Source organism: Lepisma saccharinum, chromosome 13 (assembly GCF_977018435.1).
Source record: "Lepisma saccharinum chromosome 13, izLepSacc3.1, whole genome shotgun sequence".
Classification (NCBI taxonomy): domain Eukaryota; kingdom Metazoa; phylum Arthropoda; class Insecta; order Zygentoma; family Lepismatidae; genus Lepisma; species Lepisma saccharinum.
The window spans coordinates 64013289-64032031 of record NC_139241.1 but is presented as its reverse complement, the minus strand read 5'-3'; the positions used below and the strand labels follow the sequence as shown (position 1 = coordinate 64032031).

The following is an 18743-nucleotide window of genomic DNA, read 5'->3' as shown; positions in this document are numbered from 1 at the left end:
TATCCACCGCCAGCTTTCTCGGAGACTCTAAGAAAAATCCGTTCGACTTTAGAAGTTTCAATCTATCTTCTTTCCATCTTGTGAAAAATGGAGAACTTGTACCTTACGAACCCTTGCGGGTCACCACAGGAGGGAACGGCGGATTGATAACACGTGCCTATCAAACTCTATTTTCCGGTACAGGCATTCACCACGTGAATTATGGACACCAGATCACAAGAAAAATGTTCGAGAACGGATCCTTTTTCCTGATTTTCGACATAACGCCTGACTCTTCAGGAAACGACACGCACACCAGTCTCCAGGAACAAGGTATCATCGGTGTCGAGATGCAATTTTCTCCCCAGCTGTCGGAAAATATAACATGCCTTCTGTATGCTGAATTCGAATGTGCTGTAGATATAACAAAAGACAGGAGTGTTATCCTCCATCAGTGAGACCGACTTGTCTATAAATATGTGTGCTCGTGTTTCTGGCTCACAGTGTTATCGAGACAGTTCTGATGTAGACATTATACTACCTGTGATGGAAAAACCTACCAAAGTGATAACCCGTACTATTAAGAATAGCAGTGTTTCTTCGAAAGTGACAACTTCAAAACCTGTGAACATACAATCGTTTCCCGAACTACTTGACAACAGCCCTGGGAGCATAGAAATAACCAAAGACAGAAATATTATTATAAACATATGAAAACATATGTAACGTGAGATGGGAAAACTCATCGAACTGATAACCTGTGATGATATTTATAATAGTGATTCTTTGGAAGTACTGTCTGCCAAACCTGTTGACATGCAACCGTCCCCCAAATATTAGATGAATATCATCTTGAGAGTATAGACATAACAGAACGCTGTACTCTCATTTTCCGTTTTCGAAAACATAGGCAGCATGAACACGTCGCAGATCAAGGAGATTCTATCTCGAAACTGTTCCACCAAGAACATTTTCTACGGTGTTTACTCGAGAGATCTTTTACCTCGGACGTTTCCTACCCCTGCCTTGATAATCGCAAACACCGATACTTCCAACTTCCAGGGTACACACTGGGTGGCCTTCTATTTTGGCAAAAACAATATTGCTGAATATTTCGATTCATACGGATTTCATCCTTTCTATCCAGAATTCGTAACTTTCCTGAACCGTCATTCCTCGGTCTGGACTTACAACAACATTCCCTTACAGGGGGTGTTGGCCACGACGTGCGGACATTACTGTTGCGTGTATGCTTATTACAAAGCACGCCATGTTACGACCAAGGATTTCATTCAAGCATTTCCGTCCGGTGTCAGTAAAGATGGATATATCCTACACCGTTTTCGTCAGATATTCAAATGTTTACCCCATTGCAAGTGTCCGAGAGGGGATCAATCGTGTTGCTCTATCCACGCGATCCGGTGTCGTGTTATGCAAAAAGCTATATAAATGTGTGCTGCTGCATCTTTCTCTCAGTGCCGTCGAGACAGCTCCAGTGAAAACATCATGGAGGCTGTTAGGGATTCTACAATGGAAAAACAAGACAAACTAGTGAAACGTATGACCCGTCAGGATGATGCTTCCAAACGTAAAACTCGCAAACGTGTGCAACCCCTCAAAATCGAAACTGTCCCTATCAAGAACGAACCGATGGACGAGGGAATAGATGTGACTACAGACTGTGATTTCATAAAACGGCGTAGGGAGATCGGCTTTTCTCCAGATACAATCGAATGTCCTGGACTACACAACGTAGAGGCATGTTTAGATCTCTATCTTGCTAACACATATTTTCTGAACAAGGAAAAAAACAAGTTCGTAGCAATAGGATTCGAAAAGCGATCCCCTTTCAATTTGGTGTGGGAGTTTTCGCAACAGGGGAGATCACCCGTACGCATCGATTCTAAGCAGATTAGAGAACTGTGGGCTTTGAAATCTGACTTACTGAATTACGTCGAAACAGGTCGTCGATTCAATTACTTGGTTACGGGAAATATCACCGTCAGTGGTGTAAATTTTTTCGGGAAACGTTGTATCTCGATGTATCAGCATCATTCATCCGATGCTTTTATTTTCACAGCCTCTGAACTACACTTATTTTTGTGTAACCTTTTTTGGCCTCTGCAGAAATTAAAGAACGAACGTTATCATAAATTGCAACCCGAAATGGAGGCTTTTGTATATTGTATCAAGAACAATATGGTTTCAGAAAAAAAAGAAGTGCCCAATTTAGTGAACTATTTTTATATTCTTTGGTACAACGAACTGATGATTGAAATATATCTTGAGAACAATCATGGACAGACATTGACATTGTAAATAAGTTCTGTTACTTTCATGTATCTGATGTTGTAAATGAACCATTGTTCTTTCTCTGTATTGTTATTTTATGTATTGTAATATAACCCTTCAGGTATTGTAAACCTTTCATATTCAATTGTAAATACAACATTTGTGTTATTCTATGTATTGTAAACCTATATCCATATTATCGATTGTAAATAAAACATTTGTATATTTTAAAAAACCTCTTTTATTTCTTGTACTTATTACAATAGAAACTGTACATCTTCCAGACATTTTCAACTGCACAGGTTTTTTTTACATTTTTACATTTGCTATGTTCTTTGCATCTTCCTGAAGTGTTTTTCACACTATTCAATTTTGGACATTCAAGTTCTTCGATGTTACGTACGGATATTTTACCCATACCTTTTTCTCCAAGTAATTTTTCAAACCATTTCACTTTCTCCGTACCTTTGACGTACACTGTTTGATTCACAAGCACAACATATAACAAATCTCCTAATTTCTCATACGGTAGCCATCCATCTCCCCAGTTGAGGCCGTGTTTGTTGGTACGGAGCCAGTAATTCACTCGGCGATACTTTTCACTCAAAAAGCGTAAACCATATGGAGATTTCACTAAACAGTCAAATGCATTGTCAAAAGGAAATTTTAAAATTCCGACTTCTTTCCACACAAATTCTCCTCCTGCTCCTCGAAGACCTTGAACGTCCAAAAAACAGACATCCATTTTGGGCATCAGGTGAAAACTGTCAACGTATCTTCAATGCTACCCCGGCATACGGCGCACTTGTCCAATTGGGAAGTACAGGATCCGCAGGAAACAAAATGTCGACACGGGAGAATTACAACACTGCTAGGATTCTGAAAACATATTTTGCACACAGAATCCACACTAGGTTTATCGGACGTTTTCTCAGGAGTCTCTATACTGTCGCAATACTTGCAGCTCTTGGAGTTACGGTGTAACGCCGCAACACTCTGTATAAAAGGACACTGGGGTACCAACATGTAATGTCCTAGAATCGGGCAATCTTTGGATGTCCAATCGCAAAGTCCGTACGAACAATGAAAACATAATACTCTGTCGCTAAAGCCTGAATAGTAAAATCCTGCAGTCACTAATTCTTCCGGAGTCTGACGTAATCCTATAGGCCACTTTCTGTATGTTCTGTATCTCGAATTCACAGATACGTAATTGATAACATACGCTCGGCGTGAGTCCAGCAGACGTGGTGAGTAAACACTCTCATACGTCATAAAAGGTAAAGTAATCGGATACTGTAGGTGACGGCGTCCCAGGTATCGGCGATAAAGGAACAACCTGAAGATCGTCGGGGAACAGACGTCTGCGGACGCCGAAACCTTCTGCAGGAACCACAGGGAAACAGGGATGTCCTTCTAATTTACGTAACAAAGGACGATCACAGCCAGAACACCACAAGGAATTTCTGTCTGCCAGGAATGAAAGCCACTCTTTCACTCTCTGCTTCAAAGCTTCACCGATCTTGTCCTCTTCCTTCCTGCGACGTAGTTCGCACATACACCTGTGACCTGGAAATCCTGTTCTCTCGTCCGCTCTTCTTTTCCTCTCTTCTATCTCCTTCAACGTCTCGCAGTGATGATGGACTCCTTTTCCTAATCCGTCGAACAGGTAACATCCACACCAGGGAGATTCAGTTATCGCTACATACATAAACGGGAAATAACTCAGCACCCGATGCAGGGCCGTTGGATCGTTGTCCAGGTCGCCGCAAGATCGAACAAGCTCCCAGAACTCCTCGTAGCTAACCTCGTAGAAATTCACACCATTATCAGACAGTCTTGTACCGCACACATCCATCCTCACATGATACTATTATCCTGTATCCCTTCTATTTATACCTTCTTTTTTCTACGTCACGATTTCAGTTAAACATACTTCAAACAGTCACCCTGGAAGGTTAAACCTAAAACATGCCAGGACATGTTTTTCAGACCACACCCAATTCCAGGAATTTCAAACTCATCAACGGCCGCCCGAGAAAAACACCACCTTCCCCGGAATGACTCATCAACGCCATCTCTCTTCAAACAACAAAAACACGTACCCAATTTCCCAGAATTTCAGAATCATCAACGCCATCTGTCTTCAGACAACAAAAACACGTACCCAAATTCTCAGAATTTCAGGAATGCAAAAGCAATTACCATTCCAAACTCATTACCCAAACCACATCCATTAATTCTCACAACATTTCCTCGAAACAACACTCGACAAACCCCATTTCCAAGAAAAGGCACTTAACATTCACCGCACCACTTAAAAGCCTCATCAACGCCATCTGTTTTCAGACACCGGAAATTCCAAGAATCTCCCCAACCCAAATTCCCAGAATTTCAGAATCATCAACGCCATCTGTTTTCAGACGCCGCGGGAAAAACCCGAATACTTTTCCAACCAATCAAAACGCTCCTCGCAAAATTAAGCCACGCCCATTTTATGACGTCATCGCGAACAACAATACCCCTTGCTTGCCCACACAACTACATCATCAATTGATCTTTGATCGATCTTTTCCAATCAATTGATTTATCGACCCGAACGCCGGTGCATTACTACTGTTGCATAATCATACAAAGTAAATAATGTGCATCGTGTCATACCCGTCACAGGCAAAAAATGTTTATAAAAAAAGTATGTAGTAATATTTTTAGAAACTTAAACATCTAAGTGTCGAGTAGTGTTTGCTTTGTGAAAATTAAATAAAATTGTTTCAGTAAACCCATATATTTCACAGAAGTGTCACGCCCGGTACAATTATGTATTTTCTTTAGCTGAAAATTGAGATGGGGAGGAATATTCTGAAATTAATTAACTTTCATTAAGGAAAATCAAATTACATGAATTGATAGAGTTACATGTTTGAAGGTGCTAAGAAATAACTAAAAATGAATGTAAATTTGTCTAAATGTCACAACCGTCTCAATGAAATTATCCATGTAAATCGCATATGATCATAACAAGTGTATAAATATGAACATTACTTTCATATCAAAACATTATGTTCCTCATTACAAGAAGCAATGGTACGAACAAGGGGTGACCCTTCCCGGAGACGCCCAAATGTTAACCTCCCTTCCACGTAGTACACTTAGGACTGAATTTTGCAGACTAATGAGGCTCTGGCGTCTGGACTCACAGCCAGAATAATCCTCTGTGGGGCTCGTGTTGTGTTGTCTATGAGTAACACTCGGTCGTTTCGATAACCCTGTTTAAATTGTTAACAACTTTTAGAAAGAAGCTCATTGTTGTCAGAATTTTAATATAAACTATTAAGATGGTTATTTCTAGGTTTTTGAATCGAAGCAAAAAGAATGAAAACTAACTGTGAATTTCATTACTCCTTACTTGAGAAAATTAACCGAGCTGCATTTATTCACTTTGAAAGTAACTAGCTACTGTTACTTGAAAATAATACTAGTAACAACAGTTGATGAGTGTTCCCCTTATTAAAACCGGCTGTTCATTTTCTTTGCAGTACTTCTCGACTACAAACGATCTATTCAAAATATTGTTCACCGAAATGCAGTCACGGTTGAACGAAAGCTACATAGGCGTCACCGCGAATGCCACGTACAGAGCACTGGAAAGGGTTTGCAACGAAAAGGCCGTTCTGTTCATCAGCGAGGACTTGACCCCGTTCAACCCCAGGGAAATAGAATGCAACCTGGCTGCGCTGACCGAGACCTACTTTGAAGAGAGGTTGATTTACATGATGCAGACTAGCTTCAAATTTATCAACATCATAAATAGAAGGTGAGGGACGATCGCACGTGTATGGACTTTCGAAGCTTTAATAATAACATCAACGCCAGTACAAAGGATATCAAAATTACATCAGTTCATCTACTCGTGCATTCCCGTTTCGCTTATTCCCATTTCGCCTAATGTCTTTACAGTACACGATTGTGATTTATGGCCTAACCGACATTTTAGGCGAAACGGTAATTCCTGTGAGAAACGTGTAATGCATTCCATTAGAAACATGTTATAATTCCCTAAATTTTAGTTATAGTGTTTTTTTATTAGCATGCAATGTTAATTGGACATTATCCATCGTCTGGTGTTTCTACTACTTATATCTATTCTAATACTATGTTTGGAGACAGCACATATTCTCTTGTCTTTAGGTGAACAATTTCTAATAGCCGGCGGTTGGGGGTCGAACCTACGAAAGACCTGTGATTTACTACACATCCTGTTGAGCGACCATAAGGAAAATAACTTTTGGCGAAAAGTCTCCGCGCACATTCCCCTTCATCCGATCAACTCGGGCCATAAGGAAGCATGCTCCACTGTGCCCCTCCCCTCCACGTGGAGTGCGATGCACAGGAGTCGCGGGTCTGCGTAGGATCTTTTGTCTGTGGTTCCACTATAATCGAAAGTGTACTTGGAAGTATACACTGCTAAAACCAAAGAAGCAGTCTTCATAACAATGACCCAAAACCCTATAAGGGTGACCCTTTTCAATGCCAACCTCACTTCCACGTAGTGTACACTCTAGACTGCATTTTGCAGACTAACGAGACTCTGGCGTCTGGACCCATGGCCTGTATAATCCTCTATGGAACTTGTTGCTTGGCGCTGTCCATATATGTTCGTGATTGTCCTTTCATCTATTTCATCTTATCACCACTCATCCTCATCTTCGTAATTAGCCAAAAGTGGCAGAAACGCAAAGTAAAATAACCAAATCAATCAACCAGGGAGTTTATTGTGAGGGAGCAGGTTTTCCAATTAACCAACCGATTTTTACAATCTTTTTCTCATATATATATATATATATATATATATATATATATATATATATATGGAATTGGGAAATAGTACATATATATGTATACATACATATATATATATATATATATATATATACTCGTTCCCCACACTATATATATATAATTATTAATATACGTATATTATATTATTATTTATATAGCTATTTATTAGCTATGCATTTCTAACAAACCGCGACAAATAAATTAACCCACCATTCGATGCTCTGTTCATTTATATTTAATGTCATTAATTGAGCTAAACGAGAGAGATAAATATGATAAATAAATCTCTCGTTTCGCGGGTACTATAACTGTGTCAAACAAGTTTCCATGTTGATCATACCTTTTCATCTGCAAGGGGAGGGGTAGGCTGTAGAGGAAGAAATTACACCCGCCCCGAAGACATCTTACTTTTGTCGTCATGCCGACCTCCGTGGCGTAGTGGTTATCGCAGCGAGCTACGAAGCCACGGGTCCCGGGTTTGAATCCTGGCCTGAAACTGAGGGACTCAACGAATCTGGATCTGTAGAGTAGATTTTGATCGCAACGAACAGTTACGTTAGTATCACTGTGGTGTCTTTTCACACATGGAAATGTAGAGCATATAAAGCTTTTAATACTCTACGCGTAAATTGATGAAAATACATGCACTCAAGAATCCGTCGTCGTCGTGAAGGTGACATGATAACGATCTAAAAAATGAAATTAATCATTATCAAACTCCGCATATTTTAAACTATGCAGAACTTTTCTATAGTATGCATTATACCCAGTCACATTTCGCTTTCACAGAGCATATAGTTACAGCCCTTCCAAAATTTATCCACACAAAAAAATATTGAATATTAGCAATATTTTAGCTATGAAACACGTTGCTTAGTGTGAAAAATAAATTGCACCAAGAAGTGGTGGTTTCCACCCCTCTCAACTTCACATGTCTCGACAGATCAATAACTCTTCGGTTCCAGATTAGAGAGAATTTTTTCATGAAAATCATATGGAGGCGAAGGGAGCGATTGCCCTCCGTACCCCCCTCCCAGATATTAAAAATGAAATCATGCCTCCTCGACATCTAAAACTAAATATCACCCCTCACGAAGTAAAAATAAATGACCCGTGAACATAAGAATAAATGACAATTTTTTTTTTTGACGTCTAAAACTAAGTGATCAGTCAGCCACATTTAGACACGAAGTCTAAAACTAACAATAGAGCTTAAACGAACCTATCAGGCAAGAACTTTAATAAAAAAAGGACCGTCCGCTCTTTCCTTCCCATGAGAGAAGGTGGTTTGTCCGCCACAAGTGCTTGAAATGTTGTCTGATGTAAATAAACTGAACGGCAAGATTTTTTATATCCGGATTATCTATTTCTCATTTGCTATTATGTTGGAATTTAAACCACAAAATAGGAACTTCAAAGTTTTCAGGAATAAAAACCGACAGTTTCAACACAGAAAACATAAATTAGACAATAAAACGCAAGGAGAGAAGTACAGCTTACCAGTGTATTGCTTCTATATCAGGCGACTGACCTCAGTAAAGCGATCTTCCAACGTGACTTTCCTATATTTCGACTATTCAAAATGCTGCTATTGTACTCGTAGTCTGGACAATAAGTGTACCACCTGACCAAAAGGCATGGGGAGAAGGAACTGGAATTTCCAAGAATATGCTGTGAGGCGGGGTCTTTTTTGCACGACCTTTTTGACTACGGTGGTTCCTAACGAGAGATTATTTCCACAAAGATCGAAGCAGCGGTCAGGATTTGCAAATGAATCTTGAACCGAAACCGCTCTGTTCCTGAATAGGAACTACGAACATACTACTCGTTGGCTACTGTGTTGGCAAAGTGAATGCGGCTTCCTGAGCTACGTCGTCTCTTGCCTCAGCTTTCAATGCTGACTTATGTCAAAAAAACCTAGACTAGAAATTCAAAAAAGATCTATCTTTTACAGACTTGCCACACAAAACAATGATCTCTCATCAAGAATCGATATATTTTCCTCCCAGTTTGCCTTTCGGTCTTCTATTAGAAGAAATGTTTGTAAATAATATCAAATAGTGCCATCTTTTACTTATTTTTTTGTTAATTTGCTATTCACTTTTGTGTTATTTTGTTACTTTCATTACTATTTTTTTTGCTTATTATTATTATCATTGCATTGAATTGCAGTGCAAAATGGCCACCTGTTCTGTATCTGGAATTTTCTCAATAAGTAAATAAATAGAAACTGAACACGATATCCATTTTGTCATTCATACATGTTTCAAAATGCACTAACCCCTTCCCTCTGAAACCCTTGAGGATGAGCCGTGAGCGTCTTCCGTCGAGAGCCTTGTTTTATCTTTCTCATATTTTGAAAAATAATTTTCACAGAAAAAAATGCCAACTTCCCGGAGCCGCGGTGGTATAGTCGGTCTAGTCTGACTGCCACGCGGGAGTCCCGGGTTCGATTCCCAGGGTGGTTGATCTAAGATCGGAATCCTCAATGCATCTGGAGTAGAGTTGGCCAGGGGAACCAGGAAAGTTATTGCCAAAATTGCTACAAGAGCGGATTGGGGCAGGGTGAGGTTCTTGTGTGTGTATATGTTCGGGTGGATCTTATACCGAGGGGGTTTATTCAAGTGTCTCCGATTTGCACAGCTAGATCGAATAATAACAAATACTGTGACACCTATGTTATCGAGACGGTACTTGCCAGTCTCTCGGCTTGTCTCCAAGGAGAGGTTTACCTCCTTCTCGGTTTTGTCTCCAGCTGTAAATCCCTACGTTGTACTGGGCCTTCTCTTCATGTGTAAACACATTTTTCTGTTCTCTTCTCTGTCTCGATATTCGAGATCTGTCTCGTTCTTGGTCTCGTTTCGACAAGTCTTGGAGGATCTAGCCTCGAGTTATCGCTTTTGTTAAAAGGTCGCCTCGCATTCATCTCGAGTTTCATCCACCTTGAACTGCCCCCTCCTCCCTTCCCACAAGGTTAGACTTGGTTTATTGTTTCACACCGACATCATCTGTATGTGCAATTACTTAATTTCACGTTACACTTGATTTGCGGAGACACGGCTGCGATTATAATCTGCACGTGAATCTTTGTGTCACGTACTTCTTGCTGGTAGTGACAACTTCAGTATACGTTCATCTAACTAACGCAAAAATATTGTTCCAATGTTTTTCAAAACGAAAGATAAGTTTAAAAAAATATAGTCTCATTTTTAGCCCGCGACCGGGGGGCAAAAATACTATCTTGCGCCCCCCATTGGTGAGTGTGGGGGGGCAAGTCCCCCTGCCCCCCCCGGTTCCGACCATTAATTCAAAACGTTATAAGCAATGCCAGTGTAGAAATCAAGCATATAGTCCCTTCTTCCTAGAAAATATAAATGGTTCAGAATTCCGAGGATGCTATGGAGTGGTTGGTTACCTCATCTGATTTGTAGCAAATCGCAGGTCCGTCATAGGTTCGAACCCCAACACCGGCTAAAGAAAATGTTTACCTGGAGATCAGAGAAGAGGTGCTCTCTCGTAACGTAGTGTAAGGATAGGTAAGATAAAAGTAGTAGAAACACTAAACAATGGATAAATTCCAATAAACATGGTGTAGTAAAGTTTCAACGTATTTATTAAGTCGGACGGAATCGTTGCGTATCATATATCCAGCAGGGGCCTCCCCCATGGCGCAGTGGTAGCGTCATTGCCTTGTAATCAACGGGTCCCGGGTTCGATACCCGGTGGAGTACAAGTGGTTCGGATCCCATTTTAAACTGTAGGTCCAGTCCCGATTAGCCTTACTGTGCATAAAGTGGACTTAAAACAGCAACTCAAACCAAACCAATCATATATCCAGCAGAATAATTTTTCGGATATAAAATTTCATAAAGACTAAATATTAGAAAACGTTATGCAAAATTTTGATACTATCTGAGAAATATTCGTTTATCATGTTGCTTCTTCAACCTACTAGTCCCCAGTGGCGCAACCACAAGGGGGTGCATTGCCCCCACCCCCAAACCTCGGACGAAAATGAGTTCTAGGGGAACAAACATTACCTGCAGGTGGCAATTGCAGCCCCCAGTTTTAAAAAAATATGGAAATACTTTTCGCAAAATTTTCTTGCTTGCTTCACTCGCAACTCCTCCTTTTCTTATTCTTATCAAGTTCAGAACTGTAGCTGGGGGGCGGCGGGAGTCCGCCTTGTGCGCCGAACGACATAAATGAAAAAGTTGTAATACTGATTGATTCATTTGATTGTGGTTTTAAATGCACTTTAAGCAGAAAGGCTAATCGGGACTGGACCTACAGTTTAAAGTGGGATCCGAACCACTGTGCCATGTGTCTCCACCGGATATCGAACCCGGAACCCCTTGATCACAAGTCGAAGACGTCACCACTACACCATCAGGGTGACCCAAACGTTGTAAAAGAGAGAATGCATTGGCGACCCGTGAAATCATTTGCGCCCTATTAAATCAATATTGATTTCAGTCTGCAAAATAATTCGACCTAAAAATTTTCTTGTTCGCTTCGCACGCAGTGTGTGGTTGTTTTTTGTAATGCATTGTAAATTACCAAAGAGAGAAGTGAGACTTGTCTTCATTGATTTTGTTTTAAATGCATGAACAATTGTTTTGAGGAAAAAGAGCATGCATATTTGAGAGACATTTTATGTAATTTTTGCTGTTGGTTTATTGCGAGATGGATTAATTGATTGTGTAATGTATTTAAATAATATAGTATGTTGTATATAATATGTATTAAAGAAACTTTGAATACGTACACATTTTAGTGTCCACGTCGCTCCCTGTTGCATGTGTGTTAAACATAATATATCGTGCATGAAAGTTATACATGTTAATGTAAAAAGGAATTATATTCGGAATGTATTTATGAAACATTTTCTGCCTTTCAAAAATAGTTTGTGAGCTTGTTTTCCATTATTAATGAGAAATTCAACGGGTTGAAAAATAATTCAAATCGTTCGTTCGAACACAAATGCTTTAGCATCAACTTCTACCCCTTTTGCGTAATTTACGAGGATAATAACGTCTTTGATACTACTACTACCACTAATAATAATAGTTATAATGTTATATTATTATTATTGGTACGTTAATCCTGTTACTTGCCCCGCCAGACAAAAATTCGTGGTTGCGCCTCTGCTAGTCCCTGGTATCGACCCTGGCATCTTCACACTTTACATTATTACATCACGACCATATTTAATCTTCAAAACGGTATGTAGATTGCCAATCAATATATAACTATCTGTCGAAATTATCTAGATCAGCTAATCATAGGACTTTTAGGGGACCAACATAACTTTCGTACTTGAGGTGCAAGGATACAGTATTCAAGAAAGGTTTCTTCTGTTTCAGAATAAGGAAACTGGAAGAAGGGGGCATCCTGAATTACATCAAGTTAAAATGGCGGCCGGTCGACATTCCTGACGAGACGGAGGATCTGGAGCCCATCCAACTGGCCCAGGTGTGGCCCATATTCTTTCTGTACATCGTGGCTGTAGGGTTCTCCATCGTCCTCCTCGTGGTGGAACTATGCATCAGGTTATGCAAGACCTGCTGCATCGGCGTGAACCAGGAGGCGCCCAGGAATTCGAAAGCACAGGAGCCGATTGTGTCGGAGATCTTAAAGGTCCACAAGGTTCCTTCAAAGGACGCCCTCTACCTACCCTTCTACCGATAGAAGAACGTGAATAGGATTGCACAGTGTATGTTCCTTACATTGGAATCTGTCCGCTGTCGTGTGTCCGGGACTTGGAAAATCCCTCAGAGAAAGGAAATAGGCTAGAGTTAGGTTTCTAGAAAGGAACAATCTCCTAACTTGTGATTTCGTCAACCATATTCTTCTCGTACGATATAGTTTCACTGTAGTTATCTCCATAGCAGTGAATGACATGAAAAACTCTGTATGAATCTTTTTTTCCCTTTTTCAATTCTGAACAAAAGTTAAGTTCGATTTCCTTTGTTAGTGCCTGAAGCGGCAGCCATCTTGGATTTATGACATTACACAGGCCATACGCCATAATTGCAGGCAAAACACTTGGTAGTACATGATTATGTACCACCCCAGCAACGTATCACCGGTAGTCATTTCTTGCCTTCATTAAAAAACCCAAGACCTAAGAAGTATAGACAACTTGATTGATTTAGTGATTGATTTGCTTTATTTTACTTCGGCTTTCGTGCCACTTTTCGCTAATTTACGAAGATGGGGATGAGTGATGACATGATGAATGGACACTTACGAACATCCATTCCCAGGCCTGGATTCGAACCCGGGACCCCTGATGTCGTAGCGCTATGAGCTAACCACTCCGCCACTGGGGCCGGTGAAATATCGACAACTATGCGAGGAAATGCATAAATGATGCATCGAGTGTACGATTCTTGATCTCCCCTCTAAAGTTTCCTTGCTCAAAACGAAGTCAAGACATGGCTGTTAATCTGTATTATCACTTCATTCATTTTTCTAATTTTAAGTCATGCCGAGTGTCACGTTTAGCCTAAAGAGGCATTCGGCGTTCCACTATATACCAAAGTCAGCTCAAAGAGAGAAATGGATCTCAGCAATCATCTCTTTGCACGCCACGGCACAAATGTCTGCATGTTTCTTATTGTACATATTAGAGATATTGACAAATGTATAGACCAAAAGTATATAAATACAAAACTAGTTTTTAATCAAATTTATTTGTAGATTTATTGAAACAGAAATGTATATGGCACACATTATCAAAAATTTGGTAACTTGTCGGTGTAACTCAATGTGAGCACAATTTTCAACACTGCTCAAATCAAACGGAATCCATCTCAGACTAAACTCGGATGAACAGGATGTACAATATCGCCTAAATCCTTTGGTCCAAATTGTAACCGGTACTCATACAATTTAGCAAACTCACGATGCTGCCGTTCAAAGAATCTAATTGTTAGTACCTACACGAAAAAGTTTATATTTTGTCTACATTACCTCCCAATCCAAAGAATCGAAACCACAGAGAACCTATTACACTGCATTGTGGTACTACTACCTACCTCATCTAACCTGTGCTCTTTAGAAAAAACTTTACAAGCAAGTTTTAAAATGAGTACGAAAGGATGGAATGGAGTTTGTGCACACGTTTCTAAAACCTGTTAAAAAAAATGAGCCGAAGAGAAAGTGGTCGAATGGTTACTATAAACACGCGTCCTACGTGCTCAATTCCAAAGCTTCAAACAACGTTGGCGGGAGAAAACTGCTCGTTTCTTCCGGTTTCTGTGCCACACTTGGCAGAGGCAGTGTTACTACACGAAGGGAAGTCTCCTTTGGTGCAGGTAAATCCAGGTTCAATTTTCGGAGGCCAGGGAAATTTATGAAAATATAGAAATTGCCGAAAAAGTTGGTTCTTGGACTCGTTTTACTTGTATGTCTGCATTGTTGTTACATGTAATTTATCTAGGGGGTGTATTCAGGATACGCCTTTCCCGGAGACTTTTATTCATAGTGTTTTTTTTCTTCTTTTGGCCAAGGGGATTTTGTATCCATAGAATAGCTAGTAGTGTACATAGTGACAAGAACTCTTTATTTGGTTTCTTGCCAGCAAGGATATTGGAATAATTAACATCCCTTTCCTACAGTGACTGGTCCGAGAAGTAACGGAGGGAAGAAGAGACAAATTTTTAATTTCCTAGCAATTCGCCCTGTGTATCTCATGCTCTGGAAAAAAATCATCTCTTCTGTGTCGCTCTGCCCATCACAAAATGTGTGGTTGTGTTAAAGTTGATGTTTGGACCTCTCAAAACAAAACACAATAAAAGTTTCTCGGATGAGCATGGATATAATCAGTGTGTGTATGTAAGAGGGAGCACCAGTGACGTGCACTGAGGAGTAGCTAGTCTAGCAGAGATAGATCAATCAATCTCACATCTCGAATTATATTCAAATCACAATATGTATTGTCTTGTTAAAGCCACAGTTCATATGCAACACTTTCTTTTCCACGCGCTTCTCGTCCATCGGTGTTCTCTGCGGGCAAAGCTGGCTGGATACCCTAGCTCGCTCTTCTTCCGCCTGACCAGTTTCCAGGTAGAAACGGCCGGCCGAAGGAAAAGGAAGATTTCTACCTCTACATCCCTTGCCCCCTCTCCCCGCTCAAATGGTTGAAAGCCCGTGCTTTCAGGTCCTCCAGTCTATCTCCTATAGGACAGATAGGGGATTGGATTCCCTTCGCTTCCTTTGTAAATCCTCTAAAGAACTCGAGGTAAAATTTTCTGCAGTACTTATTGTTCTCTGTATTTACACAACCTTTTACACGTTGAACAATATGTATGTATAATATGGGATGTAGTTTTATTATTTATGAAATGGGAACGTGTTATGTGCAGACAATAATGTTATGCTGTCTTTCTTTTTTTTCAAATATGGAACATATAATGATTAAATTACAAATGTGTGCTCAGGCTCTCTCTCAATCTCGTTTTAGTAGTTTTTTATTTAAATATACTAGTCTTGGCCTCTAACAGTTATATATACGGATGTATTTATTTGGGCAAGAGAACGCGCTTTCATATTGTTGTTGATTTGGTTTATTTTACTTCGCTTTTCTGCCACATTTGGTTATCGCGAAAATGAGGATGAGTGATGATATGATGAAATTGATGAAGGGACCTCATATGAACAATCCAGGCCAGGATTCGAACCCGTGATGAATGCGCATTCTTGTCCTATGTGTTGCAGTGAATAATGAAATAATTTGGAATGAAAAATGTATCTCAGAACTCAAAAAGTCAAATGAATATCATTGAAGAAACTACCTATTTTACCTATTGTCACCTATTTTGTTTCTGTGCACAAAGTGCACTTAAAACACCAAATCAACCAACCGTGGGGGAGTGGTTATCACAGCGCGCTCCGACACCAGGAGTTCCGGGTTCGAACCCAGACCTGGGCATTAATTTTATCGTATCATCTTCGCAATTAAGCAAATGTGACAAAAAAAGCGACGCCAAGGAACAAAAATGAAATCAAATTATTGATTGATTGCATGATTTGGTTTATTTTATTTTGCTTTTCCGCCACTTTTGGTACGATAAAATTGATAAAGGAACACACACAAAGAATATCCATGGCCAACCCGAGATTCGAACCCAGGATCTCTGGCTTAGAGTAAAATCAAATCGTTTTTTATTTTCGAATGTGGGTGGGGGTTACGTGCACTTTTTTTGGTACTCATTCATCATTTTGCAATCTTTTCCTGTTATTGACATTCTTCTTTTTTTAGGAATACTGGGTCCTAAAGGGGAAAGGGGTGTGACCCACACCAACACCACCACCTTGAGCACGCCACTGACTGCTACCCCAAGTGTCGACGTCACTGCACGTCACTGGGGAGCACTGATGCCAACTTACATCTTTTGGAGCCACATATGGTTCCTTTGGAATCATAGTTATGGAGCGACCAGCAGAATTTGACTGTGGATAACATTAATAGATTGTTAACGTATTCAGGGTGGCCAATCTAGGACTGATAAAATTCAAATATAATTCCCCGTTTTCAAGGCGAAGGTACAAGCAGGTGTTTTCTCTATTTCAACCTTACGTATTACCACAGATAAACGTATTATAGTACGTTTATGAACGTAATATCCAATATATATATAGCCCCAATCCCACCACTGACTCACTGACTCACTGACATAAATGTTCTCCATGAAGGAAGCCCCGGAGGCGAAAAACGTCCGATTACAACCCCCCATGAAATCGTCCCAAAAGTCCGAGAAATTCAAAAATCACTCAATCGGCCCTTCCTTAAGGGTGAAAATGCCCTTTTCTCACGTCCTTAGCAACCGTTGCCACGGGCATTTCTTTTGCAGACATTGTTTCCTTCCATTCTTAATTGTCGAGATACATTATATTTCTCACAGATCAATATCACACAGATGAATGAACTCCTGGCTTTGAAAAGGTGCCTGAAACAAGGGTGACATCTACATAATAAGGAGTTTCAGTCCAGATACAATTACGTTATACTCAATGCGTAAATATCTACATCGTGCTTGTTTTAACTAAATGTTTAGGGGGTATAATGACATGCAATTCCTTAGAGCTTGCCGTGCCTGTTGTTGTCCATGGAAACGGACGTTGCTAGGGAACTTAAAGAAAGTTTCTTTTCACCCCGGAAGCTACTGTAAGGGAATTATGCTAGACTTTTCGATTTCCAAAATGCGAGCATCAACATTTATTACAGAGGCAAGGTAGGGATTTGAGGGGAATGACGGAAAACAATTATTATCCAATTACGTTCAAAAATGTGAAAATAACAAAATATGTAAATATTGAATTTTCAATTTAGTCGCTATTCAATTCGTTTATGCAAAACATCCAACTACTTATCTTGAAACGGTTATTACTTACTCAGTTCATTATTAAGAAAATATACAATAATATTTTGAATATTTGTACCTTATTAGAGCCCATACACACATAAAGTTACTTTCTAAACTTTACAAATTAGTGAACTTGTACACATGTTCCCCATCATCCAATACAACATGCAGACATTTTCAAAGTCATTAAGGTCATTGAGGAACCCCATCTATAACGTGATTGCGCCCAAAACGTGGCCGAAGGTCACGCATGCGAGCGTACAAGACGTGGCCAAAGCCCACGTCGAAAGTGCGCGAGTCCAATATATATAAAGCCCCAATCCAACCACTGACTGACTCACTGACATAAATGTTCTCCATGAAGGAAGCCCCGGAGGCGAAAAATGCCCGATTACGACCCCCCATGAAATTGTCCCAAAAGGCCGAGAAAATTAAAAAATCGCTCATTTGGCCTTTCCTTAAGGGTGAAAATGCCCTTTTCTCACGTCCTTAGCAACCGTTGCCAAGGACATTTTTTGCAGCACACATTATTTCCTTCAATTCTCAATTGTCGAGATACGTTATATTTCTCACAGATCAATAGCACACAGATGAATGAACTCATGGTTTTGAAAAGGTGCCGGAAACAAGGGTGACATCTACATAATAAGGAGTTTCAGCCCAGATACAATTACGTATATATTGTTATATTCAATGCGAAAATATTATCTACATCGTTCTTGTTTTACCTAAATGTTTTCGGGGTATAATGCCATGCAATTCCTTAGTGTTTTTGCCGTGCCTGTTGTTGTCCATGGAAACGGACGTTGCTAGGGAACTTAAAGAACGTTTATTTTTACCCCGGAAACTACTGTAAGGGAATCATGCTAGACTTTTCGAATTTCAAAATACGAGCATCAGAATTTACTAGAGAGGCAAGGTAGGAATTTGAGGGGAATGACGGAAAACAGTTATTATCCAATTACGTTCAAAAATGTGAAAATAACAAAATACGTAAATATTGCATTTTCAATTTAATGTCGCTCTTGAATTCGTTTATACAAGAAATCTAACTAACTATCTTGAAACTGTTATTGCTTACTCACTTTATTATTAAGAAAATAGACAATTTTGAATATTTTGTATATTTGTACCATATTAGAGTCCGTACACACTCACAGTCACGTTCAAAACTTTCCAAATAAGCGAACCGTATATATTGGTAAACTCAATGCCCATATATTTACATCGTGGTAGTTTTAATTAAATGTTTAGAGGTAT

General features: G+C 39.8%; 1 protein-coding gene across 1 annotated transcript in view; it reads left to right on the top strand.

Moving 5' to 3' along the window:
* LOC145996798 (glutamate receptor 2-like) overlaps nucleotides 1–12801 on the top strand; it is a 79358-nt gene extending 66557 nt beyond the window's left edge. The window contains exons 8-9 of the mRNA XM_083133329.1: nucleotides 5808–6085; nucleotides 12477–12801. Of these exons, the coding sequence (XP_082989455.1) occupies nucleotides 5808–6085; nucleotides 12477–12801 (603 nt within the window). The remainder of the gene's footprint in view (nucleotides 1–5807; nucleotides 6086–12476) is intronic.
* The last annotated feature ends 5942 nt before the right edge of the window (nucleotides 12802–18743 follow it).